This window comes from Garra rufa, chromosome 17, assembly GCF_049309525.1.
Source record: "Garra rufa chromosome 17, GarRuf1.0, whole genome shotgun sequence".
NCBI lineage: Eukaryota > Metazoa > Chordata > Actinopteri > Cypriniformes > Cyprinidae > Garra > Garra rufa.
In genome coordinates, this window is record NC_133377.1 from 30,522,841 (window position 1) to 30,538,060 (window position 15,220).

Consider the following 15,220-nt stretch of genomic DNA (forward strand, 5'->3'; position numbering starts at 1 on the left):
GGGTCTGTTCTTTTTCAGGTCATAAATGTAAGTGAATTACTTTGCGCCTGAAGTCTTCCCTCTGCCATCTCAGACTGCACACACTCACAGCCAGTAATTAACTACTGTTTTTACTGGCGTTACTCTTGTTTTTGCTCGTTATTCCCTCGAGAACATAGAATACATAATATCCTGTTTGTGCCTAAAATTTGCTGTCTTTCATAAAAATAGTCTGTTGTCATGACGACTCGGGTTAACAGAACTGAAACATCTTCTTTGCAGGGTTGTTTACAAAGCAAAAACTTTGTGTACGTATTCAGCGAAGCGCTTTTGCAGAAGTGTTTGTAAATGACCGTAAGTACGGGGGTGAAATCACTACATGCGGTCGCATATCAGGGCAGGCTGCAAAAAGCAGCGCAAACACTGATCTCCGCATATACAGTAAAAGTGCAACGGTGTTTTTTGGACGGTCGGATACAAGGCCGATACGCTGCCAAGGGACCCGTATCTCACGGCGAAAAACGTTTATTTCGCCTTAGATGTATCAGGTCCAACTGGCCTCACAATAGACCCTGACTCACCCCTCATACATTGAGATTCAGTTTCTTTTCCCAGCTCAAGTCTCTCCCGCTAGTGTCAATCACAGCCTTTATTGGTGGAAGCGGACCTGACACCCCGGACCTCATGTGAAACCATGGCCGACAGGAGGCAATAAGCCGGAGAATAGCAGCCATCTCAAAGTAGTCCTCCATTTAGCAAGTGCTTTTTTTGCTCTCTTTGCTCCAGTCCTGCATTAAAGATAGAGAAGAGAAATCAATAGAGGTTCACAGCATTAGATAAAAGTCGCAGACTTGAGAAGCAGCCGCGTTAGATGTGGTAAATTAAACCAATCAGAAATTTCCAGAGGCCCTCGGCACATAGAACAGTGCTATCTCACATCTGTCCATCTCGCTGGCCCGTCTCTGCTTTGTTTGTTCTTCATGTAGTTTCACCCTGACACTTCATTTGTTGATCTATCTGTGATGATGTGCTTTATACTAAGAGTCAAACCCTCTTCATCGTGTTTAGAGTAGGGAAAGATGTTTTTTAGCTGTGGGATATGTTCTTGGTTAAAAAGCTGCATTCGGGGCTAAAAGGACCCTGAAAAGATTCTAAACATGATTTTGTTTTAATGGACAGAAAATGATCAATCTCACCAAACACATGCAGGCTCGGAGAGAATTCTTTCTTTTTCCAGCGGAAAACAACTGAAACCGACTGAGACGATTCTTTTAAATGAAAAGCTATAACGTACACAATTTTGTGAAGCTATAACCTGTGATTACCAGGTGATATAGAGTAGAAAAAGCTATATCTTTGATGATTAGTTCATTTAAATCTGGCTTGTCGCATTCTCATGAAAGCAGATGGGGAATGTGAAGAAAAAAACAGCACGCAAAATAAAACAAAAACACAATTAACAACCGCACGGGCAAAAATTCCCTGTAGGTACAAACATTAAAGGTTTCATATGCAGAATTTTAAATATTTTGTCCTTCTGGGCGCTCTTCTTCGTCTGATCATTTTGTTTCATTTTGAAAAGCCTGCTCCTAATCCTACATGGCATGGATAACAGAAAAGCCGGGATAACAGCAGCCGTTTTAAAGACTTCCCTTGGGGGTGGATTTTGACAATTCCCACCACTTTGTAATTTTATTGATAATGAAGAGGATGGCGAGGAAGGGACTTTTGATTTTTGCCAGAAAAGCTAGTTAAGGACAATCAATAGTACATCATTGGGAGAGTTTTGTGATAAAAGCCCTCGGTTACCCTGGCAATCCATCACTTGGCCATACAGATAGGTCAAACGAAATTATATTGCGCTTATCTCTCTACACCAGAAGAGTAACAGAGACGCCGATCAATAGGCTTATATATTGTTCTACTTGTGTTGTAATGGAAATGATGTATCGCTGATTTAGAGCCCTTTGGCCGCTATACACCAGCGATACTGGTCAGATGTGAATGTTGTCTGATCCCATGAGAGCAGCTCAATATCATGATAGACACATAACTGAAGTTTACCACATTGGGTTTATATGGCACTACACCACAAATCACTAAATAAGTGCCATATCTTATTTTTTGTTTCTTATGAAGTCGGTTTTCGTAGCAGATGTGAAGTTAGACAAAAAGTAAAGGGAAAAAAGAGCAGGTTGAACCTTGGTCCATCGTTCTGTGATATCCTAGTGGTCGCCTAATGCAATAAGCTTACACAGAACAGCCCTCCTGCATCTATCCAGGACTTCTGCTGAGGTTTACACGCACATTTGCAGCAAAAAAAATCAGCGAACGCCTGTTTCACTTCAGCTCCTCCATGAAGACATCCACCTTATGGGACTCTGGAAGAACGGGCATAGTTTTGAATTGGATGAACTGTGGAGGATGCGTCCTCGGCATGAGTGAGGAGCAGACGGACCGACCGAGAACAGAACGAGCGGTGTTTGTTGCCAACACACTCCTTAACAGTGTGCGAATCTTTCGCCTGCGTTCTTGACGTTCCTCAAGTAACTTTCGGGATTTCGCGCACGCGTTCCCTGCAGGTTCTCTCACACGAAACCGAGTTTTTTTTCCCGTAATACAAAATTGAAAACGTGACAACTTTTGAAACACTTTTTTTGCGATATTATTTAGATATGTAAATTTATGGAAAGCCATAAATAATGGGAGTAAGTTAGACTACTTATGTTTTGTCGACGTATCGTCCCATACAGATCCTAACGGAAAGCGTTCGAGCAGGCTACTGTTGCTATGGTGACCTCCTCAGGCGAACGCGACTGTTTGCGGCTGTCTATTTAGTATACTAACTTGTAAGCTAACCTTTGTGGTTATTGAAATATTGTTTAAAAAATATCCACCTTTAAAAAGCGTCAACACTTTATTTTGACTTTTTGGTTTGGGTTTAAGCTTTAATTAGACTAACCGAACCCTTCAAATAACAGCCAACTATTTACCAAGGCAACTGCTTTTATAATAGCTAGACAGACATTCGCCTGTCAGAACAAACTTTTCTTTTGTGGATATAAAATTTAAACAAAACTTGATGGAAAGCTATGCTTAAACTAGAATCAATTCTCGTCGAAAGAGCCTGTTTGAAAGGTGCTTGAATGTAACTCATACTGTCATTTATTTGAAAAGAAGGCGTGTGAGCGTGACAAGACTGGTTTTCCGTACTTACGGTGATGTTTAACAAACTACGGATGGACTTTACGCCATGTGAAGTGCCACCAGAGCTGTAGACGCACTTGTTTGCGTCCAGTTTGTGGTCCTACGTGAACAGAGAGCAAAAGGGGGAAAAGTGAGGAAGTGAAACGGGCTAATTACTCAGTCCATCCCTCATTTCCATATCCAGAGAGAGTGTCTACTGGCGTGCGGCCAATCCCTCATGCAGCGCAACGTAATACATGACCCTCTATCATTATAACGCCGACATGCGCAATCTGCACAACGGTAACAACATCTAATATCTCTTATTCACTGACCCCGGGACTGTACGGGACTGCCTGCGTCCGATGTTTCTGCAGATCGGAGCGCCGACGCGAAGCGCAGAGACATGTCCCGAAGAAAGCAAGCGAAACCTCAGCATCTCAGATCGGACGAAGAAGAAGCACAGTCGGACAAAAGTCCGGATAACGGTATGTGATCTGAAATACGACTCTTTTATTCGCCTCTTTAGATATAAGTTTCTTTTGTTGAAATTTCGCGATGTTTTATGCCTCATTTCGAATGGTGTTGAAAACACGCTATAGGATGCATGGCATAGGCTATAACGGAACATAGAAAGAATCTTAAGAGTAAAAAGTAATTGATTTAGAACGCACACATGTAAGTTTATACAATGCTGTGATCTGTTTAAGTAGACTAGATGGAACTCAAGACAAAGTTTTACACCCTTAAGAAATAAAGGTTCTTCTGTGGTTTTTACGTTCAACAGAGAGCCATTTTAACTGTATATGGTTCTTTGGAGATTAAGAAAGTTCTAAATGCTAAGCTTCTATGTTCTTTAAAAAACTTAGTAAATAGATGTTCTAAAGTAGCAGAGAATAAAAAGTTAGTTGAGGAGGGTCTCTTATAACATAATAGTAAAATTCTATTCGAACCTTCATTTTTAAGAGTGCATCATAAAGCACCCGTAAAGTGCGTTTGTATTCCTAATACATGAAAGATATAAGTCTGTGTTTTTTGGGGGGAAATTTCGTGTCAAACGTTCATTATGTGTCATTTGACAAAAATGCCGAACACTTTTTTTTCTCCCAAATAATGCAGCCGTAATGTCTAGTGCCTTTTCAGTATTTTAGCTCTTTGCTAACAATCGTTAACTATGTTAAATTCATTAGAAGTAATTCAGCATTTGGGAACATAAAATGCTCTCAGCGATTTAATTTGCTTAATTAGGAACTGCAGACGTATAGGCCATTATTTATTTATTTTTGTGTTGCATATAGGCTAGACAGTTTTTTTTTTTTTTTAAATGAAATGATTTAACATGATTTAAAATGAATTATTAATTAGGCTATAATCAGTAACGGCAGATTAGAGCTTCGTGCTTTTGATAAAGCAGCAAAATAAAAGAACTGCAAAACCTACAAAAGTGTCCTATTGCAAGACCCAAACAAAACCTTCACCATTCGTCTGTTTGCGTGAGAATAATTCCTATTTGTCATGGTAATGAAGTTACTTACGTGCCCACATGAAAAATCCTCACACTTGGTTTGGTGTCGAAGTTGTGTCTTCATTTAAATCGCGTTAAAGTATTTACTGCAACACAAAGATCGACCTAAAAGAAGAGAATCAGAGTATGGTTTGAAAACATACAGTGAAAGACGTTTATTGTTCTTCAGATCAGTTTTAATCAGATGAATCCATTATAATCAGGCCTGATCTGTTAGAAGAGTAATTAAAGGATTCGAGTAATCAGTAATCATTTTTAATTCTTGAACGTTTACATAAAGTTTAAACTGTGGGTTAGTTTTTTTTATCCAGTTAGTCAAATAAAACGACTGCTTTAGTCAACAGGCCAAGTAAATAATTGCACATAACAGCTTTTTTTAAACCTTTAAACAAATGTATTTTTTTAGAAAATAAAACATCTGCTGAAGTATTCTGAAATGTACTTAAACTAATGTACAATAACTGAAATTTTAGATCAAGCTCAAACACACTGGGTATTTCAAAACATTTAAAAAAAATATTAACAAACTAAAGTAACTTAGAAACATAGCTGTAATTCACATCTGTTAAAAGACTAATTGGCATTTTGTTTTTAACTGAATTAAAGTTAACTGATGTTTATATTTTAAATTAATTTAAAAATGAAAAAATAAATAATGATTTGACTTCACAGTTTTATCCATGTATGCAATAGGTACTTAGCTGATTGTTTTCTCTTATTTTGTCGACGTCAACACAATCATTTTGACTTTCATGTTTGCCCTTGTACATCTTTCATTTCGCCTTCAAATGCCATTCATCAGGCCTCTACAGTAACGACTGTCTAAATAGCATTTTAGCTTTCTTCTTTTGGGCTCTGAGAAATTTATTCTGAGACTCTCATGTTGTAACCTTTGTCTCTCTCATGTCGAAATGATCCAGCTAGCTACCAAAACCACGGTTACCAGCTGAGCACCCTAGGAATCTCCTAAGTTTTTTAATCTTTGTAGTGGCTCATGCAGCAGGGCCCCACAGAATGTCTTTTTTTCTGATTTAAGAATTTGATATATCGATCTCATGAACACAGTTTGGTCCGGACTATTCAGTAAATGCTAATATCTATACAGACTAATCTGTGAACATTTTAAGATTTGCAGCTCGGCCTTAAGTTAATTGGTTGCCTCACTAGATCAGTTTCAGTTAGCTCTCACCTTTCGATATTAAGAGTTTTCAGACCACCCACACAGTTACTGGAATTAGACGAGGAAATGACCCACATTGTAACTACTCTAAGGAAGGCTCACAAAACTGAGGGGAAACACAACAACACCTGACCACAAAATTATTCAGATATTCTGTCATCCTCTCTTCGCTCATTTCTCTTTCTCACTGTCACTTTTTCTGAAAATTTTATGCAGCATTTTTATCCTTATTCAGTGTGGCTACATCAAGGTGATGAAGTGGGGTAATCAAGAAACGTAGCGTAGATACACCCATACAATTTTCCATGGAATTTTCTATTACTATAAAATATGATAAAAAAGATTAATAAAAAAATTTGAAAGGAAAGAAAAGGAAAGAAAAGGAAAAAGGCACACACTTACACACTTACACACACACACACACACACACACACACACACACACACACACACACACACACAAATACAAACAGACAGAAAAAATAGAAAGTAATGGGTTACATTTTTCATTCAGTTTGCCATCTCACCAAACCTATTATTTTTAAATCTATTTGTGTATATTTTGCTCTGAAAAATTCTGAGAAGTTCATAAATTACCCAAACCCAACCCCTTAAGCGCTCATCAGTGAGCCAACAACCTATAACAGTTTAAGCTGATGTAACCTGTCTTTTATGTTTTCTAAATGCAAATATCAGAACAAAAAATCTTTTCAAATGCTGCTGATTTATTTTATGACAAATAATCATTTTTTTGGACTTCCATGATTATTACAAATTGATTTGAAATTACAATTTTTAAAGCTGTGTATTCTTGTCCAATATTGATATGCTGTAAACTTTATAATGTTCTTGTTGTTTTATAATTTACTGATTAGATGAGAAAATGACACTGATTTATCTAAAAATAAATACACTGTAAAGGTTTTGACTTCTAGTGAAAAGACACAGATTGTTTATTCCGTTCTTATGGTCACATGTGATGTGATTTAAAACAATCTGAAGTTAACTGTGCTTTTTACACATTTAAAGCTGAGACCATTTTGTCAAGGTTGTACACCATTAGCAGTGAGAGATAACTGTTTCACTCAACAATGTCAAGTGGGGAGGAATTAGTTCTTCAAATTCATCAGGAAATAAGAGTGTTTGATAGCAATGGAGAGTTCAGATTAGTCAATCAAAGACTCAATTTGCCCTCAACTGACAGTGCAGCTGTGAATTGTATAAAAACATTGGAAATCAATATCCCCTATAGAATTTCATTAAGCTCCCGTATATTCAATAGATAGGTCGCATAATTTGATGGATTGTGCAAAGAAAATTATCGTCTGAGTCTTTGGAGCATGAGCACAAAGAGGCTGGCTTTCAGTAATTGGTAAAGTGGTACAATTGATTTAGTTTATCTATATTGTTCACTCCTCCAAGAATAGCTGTGAAAAATCTATCATCTCAGAAATTTCTATTCACACGCTTTCTCTCTGTGTCTTTATCTCCCAGCACTTCTGTTGAGGGGAGGCGATGAGGAGGACAGCGGCACGGAGAGCCGCAGCGGAGGCGAAGAGACGCACGTGTGTGAGAGGTGCTGTGCTGAATTCTTCAAGTGGTCCGAAATGCTGGAGCACCAGCAGAAGTGCACGGAAGACCCCCCTGTGCTGATAGTAAAGGAGCACAAAGAGAAGGCCATTTCCCGAGGATCGCCGACAGAGTCCCTCTTGAGCGCCCACAGTGACTCAGCAGAAATGGAGGCCAGCGAGCTCAACTGCGAGCTGGCTGAGAAAGTCGACGAGATGCCTGAGGAAACTCACATCATCGACCTGAATGAACCGATGGATATAAGTTTGCCCGAGCATAAAACAACAAACCTCAGCCCTCTACCACTTGACAATGAAAACACCTCCACTTCTCCTGCACCACCTATAACCAATCATTATGACATGCCCAGCACCAACGTGACCCTGGAGATTCTTCACAGCACCCGAGTGGCTGTTGCACAGTTTTCCCAGAGCATTCACTGCGCGGGGTCTGCAGGCAAGCTGAACTCTGCTGCGATACCCATGATTCTGGAGCAGTTGATGGCACTGCAGCAGCAGCAGGTTCAGCAATTACAGCTCATTGAGCAGATCCGCAGCCAGGTCGCTGTAATGAATAGGCAGCCTACGCAAGCCGCCCTTAATCCTGCCGCAAAAAGCCTGCCCTCTGACTCTAACACTTACAATTTCCAGGGCATCGCTCCACCCCCTGTACTTCCATTATCTGGGGTCATGCCCTCTGCAGTGAATGGGCAGGCTTCTGTATCCCAGGCATCTATGCTTGCGAGGCCACCATTGCTGTCTTCCCAGCCAAGCAGTGGACAGATCAGCTCTAGAGCACTGGAGAGTGCCACTGCTTCCGTAACAAGTTCCAGCCCTCATCTCTTTAGCTACAGCGGGGCTTCCCCACTCTTGCCCACCTGTAGCGGATCGCACTCTAACGTTACTAACACCCAGTCCATAAGCACTCCCAGCCCACTATCAGCTGGCCAGAGTAGCCTCCTTAGCCCTTCTGCCAACCTGCCATTACTACCTCAAAGCCCTCCCAACGGAGTCATATTTCCCAATCCACTGGCCAGTATTGCAGCCACTGCCAGTGCTTTAGACCCACTTGCTGCTATGATGAAGTACCGTAAGGGCAAACTGCCCAGCGTCTCAATGTTTGACAGCAAGCCCAGTTCCGAGGACCCATTCTTTAAGCACAAGTGTAGGTTCTGCGCTAAAGTGTTCGGCAGCGACAGCGCCTTGCAGATCCACTTGCGCTCGCACACGGGCGAAAGGCCCTTCAAATGCAACATTTGTGGCAACCGTTTCTCCACAAAAGGAAACCTCAAAGTCCACTTCCAAAGGCACAAGGAGAAGTACCCTCATGTTCAAATGAACCCGTACCCAGTCCCAGAATACCTTGACAATATCCCCACCAGTTCCGGGATCCCCTACGGGATGTCTTTTCCTCCGGAGAAGACAGGACCTACTTGGTTAGACAGCAAGCCTGTTCTTCCAACGGTGCCGTCCTCAGTGGGTCTGCAGTTGCCACCCACAGTACCAATTATTGAAAGCTTAAGTGATTCATTTACAAGCACACCTTCTGAAAGATCTCCACACAGGCCATCGCCAGCCAGAGGGGAACTTGCACCATCGTCGCCCAATCCCACTGGCACTGAGACAGATATGTCCAACATTGCAGCCTCCCCTAAATCAAACAGAGAAGGAGAGCTCATACAGAGCTTCAATACAGAAGAAGTGCACCTGCCATCAAACAATATGATTAGAAATGGTAACAACCCCAACAGCCTGCTTCTGCAGTCCATGTCTACAGAAAAACCTGTTAAGGAAAATGAGTCTTCTGATGCTCCTTCAGTTGATACTAAGTCGTCCTCTCCTCCACCCATCTCGGATCAGTTCACAGCCAAGTTCCCATTCGGTGGTCTCCAAGACTCTATGCAAACATCTGAGACATCGAAGCTCCAACAGCTTGTGGAAAACATTGACAAGAAGATGATGGAGCCTAATCAGTGTGTGATCTGCCACCGCGTGCTAAGCTGTCAGAGTGCGCTGAAGATGCATTATCGCATCCATACAGGGGAGAGGCCATTTAAATGCAAGGTTTGTGGACGAGCATTTACCACAAAGGGTAATCTAAAAACACACTTCGGTGTACACCGTGCAAAGCCTCCTCTACGGATTCAGCATTCATGCCCGATCTGTCAGAAAAAGTTCACAAATGCTGTCGTGCTACAGCAGCACATACGCATGCACATGGGTGGCCAGATTCCAAACACTCCTCTGGCAGAAACCATCTATGAGAAAGATACAGATATGGAGAGTTTTGACAGCATGAGCACTTATGATGATGACGGTCTTGATGATATTTCATTTGAAGAAGAAGGAGATGTTGTGGAGAACAACGAAAACACCCTGAGCTCTTTTTCAGACAGTCCACCACCTATCTTATCTCTTCCAACCAGTGTATCAGAAACTCAAAGCACAGGGGGAGATTCAGCCATCAGTCTCAGCCAATCAAATGGAAAAAAGATGGTCAGGTGCGGACCTATGGATAACGATCTCCATGCTCTGGGCTCTACCACCACTGGCGAGATGGAGAACCACAGCATGAGAATCAGTTTAATGCCACAGTCGGCTAGTTCTATTCACATTTCCCCTTATCCCAACAGTCAACCTGAGGGTCAGCATGAGCACTCAGTCTCTCTAAACCTCTCCTGTAAAGTCCCAGAGGCAACACCTATAGTAAAATCTGAAACAATAGATTGTCCTGCATCAAATACAGTCAACGAGGTGACTGTTAATCAAACAGGAATTCAGCCTATTAACTCTACAGTCAAGAAAGAAAACCCATTCACCCTGCAGTGTTTCAGTAAGGAACATGGTAAGTTAAAACTGCTATATGATACCTGTAAAACACTGTACACTAAATGCTCAGTAAACTAATTCAATTGAGAAAAGCTTTTCACACAGTTATTTTAGGTTAGTATTTAGGTCAAGACTTGAACATGTCCATTAAAACAAGTAATGTTTTTGTTGAACCTAAATGTATGCTACTTGCATTAGCATATACTAAATACTAAACATCATCTATTATTGTTAGTTATTATTATATGAAATGTATGGGATGAACAAGAAGGGACTAGTCTCAGTACTGCCGTTATTCTGCAGGTATTCTTACTGAGCAAAGCAACACACACACGCGGCACGCCACAGCTATCATGTAGCCCACAGCCTAAGCACAAATTTCACTTTTTAGAACAACAGTAACCACACAAAGACTACAATATAACAGAAACTCTTCTAAATCTATAACATAACTGAACATTAAACACCAATAAGTATTTCCATAAATATAACATTTAAAATGTTTTCTCCTAATGCAGTCATATACTAAGCATGCAGGGAATTCTAAGTCCACTGAACAGTTATATCAACAAAAATGATTCATGAAATCTCAAAACACAAAAATTAATTGAACTTCCATTTTTTTCAAGTTTAAGTGATTTTAAAATAATAAAATTAAGTTTCATTCAATTATGTTGCTTTATTTTATTTCTTACTAAACTAAATAAGCAGCAGAAATCTGTTGTATTTTTAATGTGTAATTTCAATTACTTTTAAGGTGAAGTGTGTCATTCTTCTATCTCCTATCCTAGCTAAATATGCAGAGACAACTTTAAGTAAGCCGTATTCAGTTCAACTGAAATGTGTAAACACTGTTGTGCTACACATTGCCTGACACCGCAACATAGCTCAACTAATGATGTGAGTTTTGAAGCTGGATTGGTCTGTTTGTTTTAGTAATGAAAGGCACAGGAGTGTTTCTAGAATAAATTATACAAAATATAAATCTATCTAATCTAAGTATTTAAAATATGAAAACAATTGCAATTCTGTTTCACTTTGTGTGGCCAGACACACTTCACCTTTAACACTTAATATGTACAGTAGCATTATGGCATTTGTTAATTTAATTTCACTGTTGATTTTATACAATTTTATTTTTTGTTTTATTCTCAGAAAATGCTCAAAGGTCTACTGAACAGGATACTAAAAATTCGCCGACTGCAGTGAAACTGGAGATGAATGCTTGCAGTAGACCATACATGCTAAAAGAAGGGCCTTTCCCTGCATTTGGCCTGCAGTCTCCCACCTCGCGCTCCGAGGTGATGATCCCGGGCGTCACCTCACTCACTGGACCACCCCCTCCCAGACGGACCCCTAAGCAACACAACTGCAGTGCATGTGGGAAGAACTTCTCTTCTGCCAGTGCCTTGCAGATCCACGAGCGCACACACACCGGCGAAAAACCCTTCGGCTGCTCTGTCTGTGGTCGAGCGTTCACAACCAAGGGTAATCTCAAGGTATGTGTGATCAGAGTTATATTTCATTTAACATTGTGAGTAACTTAAATGATCTACACAGTGTGTGAGTTTTTAATATATGTTTACAATTATTAGCTTTTATTTATATATATATTTTTTTTAAATAATTTTCATAAAATGCTTACCATTGTTGATGAAATCTGTTGTGCATGTGTGGACCCTAGCTTGGGCTCGTCCTTGGTCAAGGCCTAGTAATATCCTCTTTCCCTCTCTCTGTACTTTATTGTCAGTTCTCCACCACCCTGTCAATTAAAGGCATAAATAAACAAACAAACACATGACGGGTGTCGCAATAGCGTAAAAATGATTTGTTATTCATTTCTTTTTCATTTCTGTTTGTCTACAGGTGCACATGGGCACCCATATGTGGAATAACACTCCTGCCCGTAGAGGTAGACGTCTGTCTGTGGAAAACCCAATTGCCCTTCTGGGTGGTGATGCCCTGAAATTCAGCGAAGCGTTTCAGAAGGATTTAGCAGCGCGGGCCATGAATGTGGACCAGAACTTCTGGAGCCGATATGCAGCAGCAATAACTAATGGCTTAGCAATGAGGAACAATGAAATATCCGTAATTCAGAGTGGAGGAGTCCCCCAGCTTCCTGCCATTACTGTGGCCACGGACAAGGCTAGCACTGGAAACAGCCCACCAATCACAGCCATGGAAAAAACAGGCTTAGAAAGGGGTGCTGGACAACATTTCTCTATGATGATTGATGACAAAAAAGACATTGGAATCAATTAAAGTAAAGGTGACATATTCTTTCTCCTTGCATAAGGAACGCTGAAAATAAACGTGTCTTGATTTTATAAAATCAGAATAAACTCTTTAGAATGTGCTTGATTCATGTGGGAAAAGATTTAGTTTATTTTATGCTATAACGGCACTTGTTTTTTAATTTTATTTTATTGTTTAAACTGAGGCCACGGTTAGTTTTTCAATTATGTCCACTGACTGAAACCTTACACTTGATTCAAGGGCATTGCTTTGAGATGAAATGATTATTTTATGTTGTAAATATGTATTTTATTTTATTTTATTTGTTTTTACCCTCTGATTTTGCTGTCAAACATCGCTATATTCATGGGAAAGGGAACATGTTTGCATATATAATAGAAACTTTTCATTCCCACACTGTGGTCTTAATATAGCTACAGCTGAAAGTGTGTAACTTAAATCCCTGAGCAAAAGATAAAGAGACATTTCAGAGTCTTTGAAAAGAGATGTATTATTCTTTGACATCCCACTGCTTTGCTGCTATGCATTGGATGCAAACCGTTTATTTTCATGCAAATCAAGTACACCACCATGAAAGCTAGTGTCATTTTAGCTGCCATCAGCAATGAAACGTTCCAGCCTATGTTATTATATTATTAATGCTAATTATGTCTTTTATGCTATTCTCTGCCTTATTTACTTTTACATGCAAAATGAATTAGTGGGCCAACATGAGACTACGAAGTATAATTTGAATGCTAATAAAGATCTTGCATTAAAAACACCTCTACACTTCAGTTTAAGGTATAGTTATCAATGAAGCCCTTGTGATGCATTTGAACGTGTTGCAGGACAATTCTATTTCACAATTTAGAAGTGTGTTTTCCTATCAAGAACAAAAGAAATAAATGTTTCCAGAAACATTATTGTACAAGGGAAAAGAAAAAAGTGAAAACAAATATACTTGTCTGTAATGGTAGCTTATGTCTTATTTACTAAGCGTGTCATGTCAGGTCATTTTAGTGTTTTTTTATTTTATTTTATTTTGTAGTGCTATTTTCCTTATATAATATATTGTTTAGTGTTGGGGAAAAACATAAAAAATATGAACAAGCAGTTTTTTTCATAAGATAGGTAATGGTGAAACAAGGGACGGGGTATTTGATGTGTCCTCTGCATGAAAAGGAGACACTATTTTTGTACTCAGATACATTATAACAAATAAAAAGTACAACAGGTTTGCTTTTCTGTCTGCACATCAGTATTTTTACATGGAACAACTGAGGTGGTGTCTCAAACACACTGACTGAACTGGATTTATTTCTAAGATGCGATATTGCTGCCACTCTCAATAAATAAATCTCAAGTAAAAGATTTTGTTTGTGTCACTTTAATTGTATAAAACTAAATTGAGAAAAAACTTCACTCTTTATCTTTCTCTCTGTCTCTCTGTGTGTTGTGACATAAACTCGTGTCAGACAGTGGTTTTGTTATTTAAGAAATATATATCATTAAAAATATATATTTACTCATTTAAATGGAAAATGGTGTTCTCATTTGGAAAACTCAAGCCTTCAGAACAGCAGGACAACACTGGTAAGATGTCTAATGTGAAATAAAGCAAACGACAGCCCATGAATTAAATTAAAATACAATTAAACAAAATAAAATACCGTCAAAATCACATTTCCCAGTTTACAGCAGATCTTTCTCTCACTCCAGTCCGGACGTGACGACATTCACACGTAACCAAGCAAAGATGGCAGACAGCATCCCTTTGAATCCAGTACGGAAGATTTCGAGAAAAACTGCGTATTATAATGCTGGCAGACCTGCCAGGTATGTAGACGGTTGGATATTCATCTCAAACACCGCTTTTAAACACAAAACTGTCATTTGAGTTGTTACGATAATGTACGTGTTGATATTGGGTTTGTTTATGCCACGGTTCCGGGATTGAGTGCTAACGGGCTAACGCTAGCGGCAATGTAAATTCAGCAGCGCAAGCTGTCAGTGTCAGATTACAGTTGATAGGACATGAGAGGATACAAGACTCCCCGAGAGATGCGTGTGGTGATTAAAACGTGATATAATCATGTGAGATGTTTGTCATTACGGTTCCTACTCATGAGACATCTTAGGCACATTCATTGAAGCGTATTATGAGATATTCTGTCGCTGGAAGTACATTTTATGTAGCGTCTCATTTGAAATCACATAGAATAGGTCTATAGACATCATATAGCGCCTAAAACACAATTCACGTGCGTCAGGTCATGAGCTTTTAGTTTATCATTAGAGCATCCTATGCTTTGTTCTATCTATAGCAGATCGTATCGTATCATCTCATTCGCCTTAGGTATATGCGTCACATGCCTGCTGAGCTTGACAAGATATCGCTGCAAACTGTTTTCCCACGGTTTATGCGAGGCAAAGATGTCAAAGATATTCATTTAGAAACTATTGTCCATCTGGTTTTCCTGAACCGCATAAACAGCCTAACAGCAGACAGGATCTGTATTTATGGCATCCAGCTGTTTGTCAAATGCTGACAGTCTAAGGGCCACTTGTGGCATTGCTGCTTGAGAGTATGGACCAAAACCAAAGTGATTGCTTAATTTGATTTCATTGTTTGGGGTAATGCTATTGCACATAATCACTTTGTGAATCGTTTTGTGTTTTATTGAGGAGGAAAGAGAAGAGCAGAAGAACTGACCAC

At 39.6% G+C, this 15,220-nt stretch overlaps 2 protein-coding genes across 2 annotated transcripts in view; both read left to right on the forward strand.

The window, feature by feature from the left end:
• The first annotated feature begins 3,316 nt into the window (after positions 1 to 3,316).
• On the forward strand, positions 3,317 to 13,873 carry sall3b (spalt-like transcription factor 3b). The gene is made up of 4 exons (XM_073821707.1): positions 3,317 to 3,653; positions 7,364 to 10,282; positions 11,422 to 11,765; positions 12,133 to 13,873. The coding sequence occupies exons 1-4, from the start codon at positions 3,572 to 3,574 to the stop codon at positions 12,526 to 12,528; spliced, it is 3,741 nt and encodes a 1,246-aa protein (XP_073677808.1). The 5' UTR covers positions 3,317 to 3,571; the 3' UTR covers positions 12,529 to 13,873.
• A 386-nt stretch (positions 13,874 to 14,259) lies between these two features.
• Positions 14,260 to 15,220, forward strand: part of atp9b (ATPase phospholipid transporting 9B) — a 57,779-nt gene continuing 56,818 nt past the window's right edge. The window contains exon 1 of the mRNA XM_073821467.1: positions 14,260 to 14,340. Within this exon, the coding sequence (XP_073677568.1) occupies positions 14,261 to 14,340 (80 nt within the window). The 5' untranslated portion in view covers position 14,260. The remainder of the gene's footprint in view (positions 14,341 to 15,220) is intronic.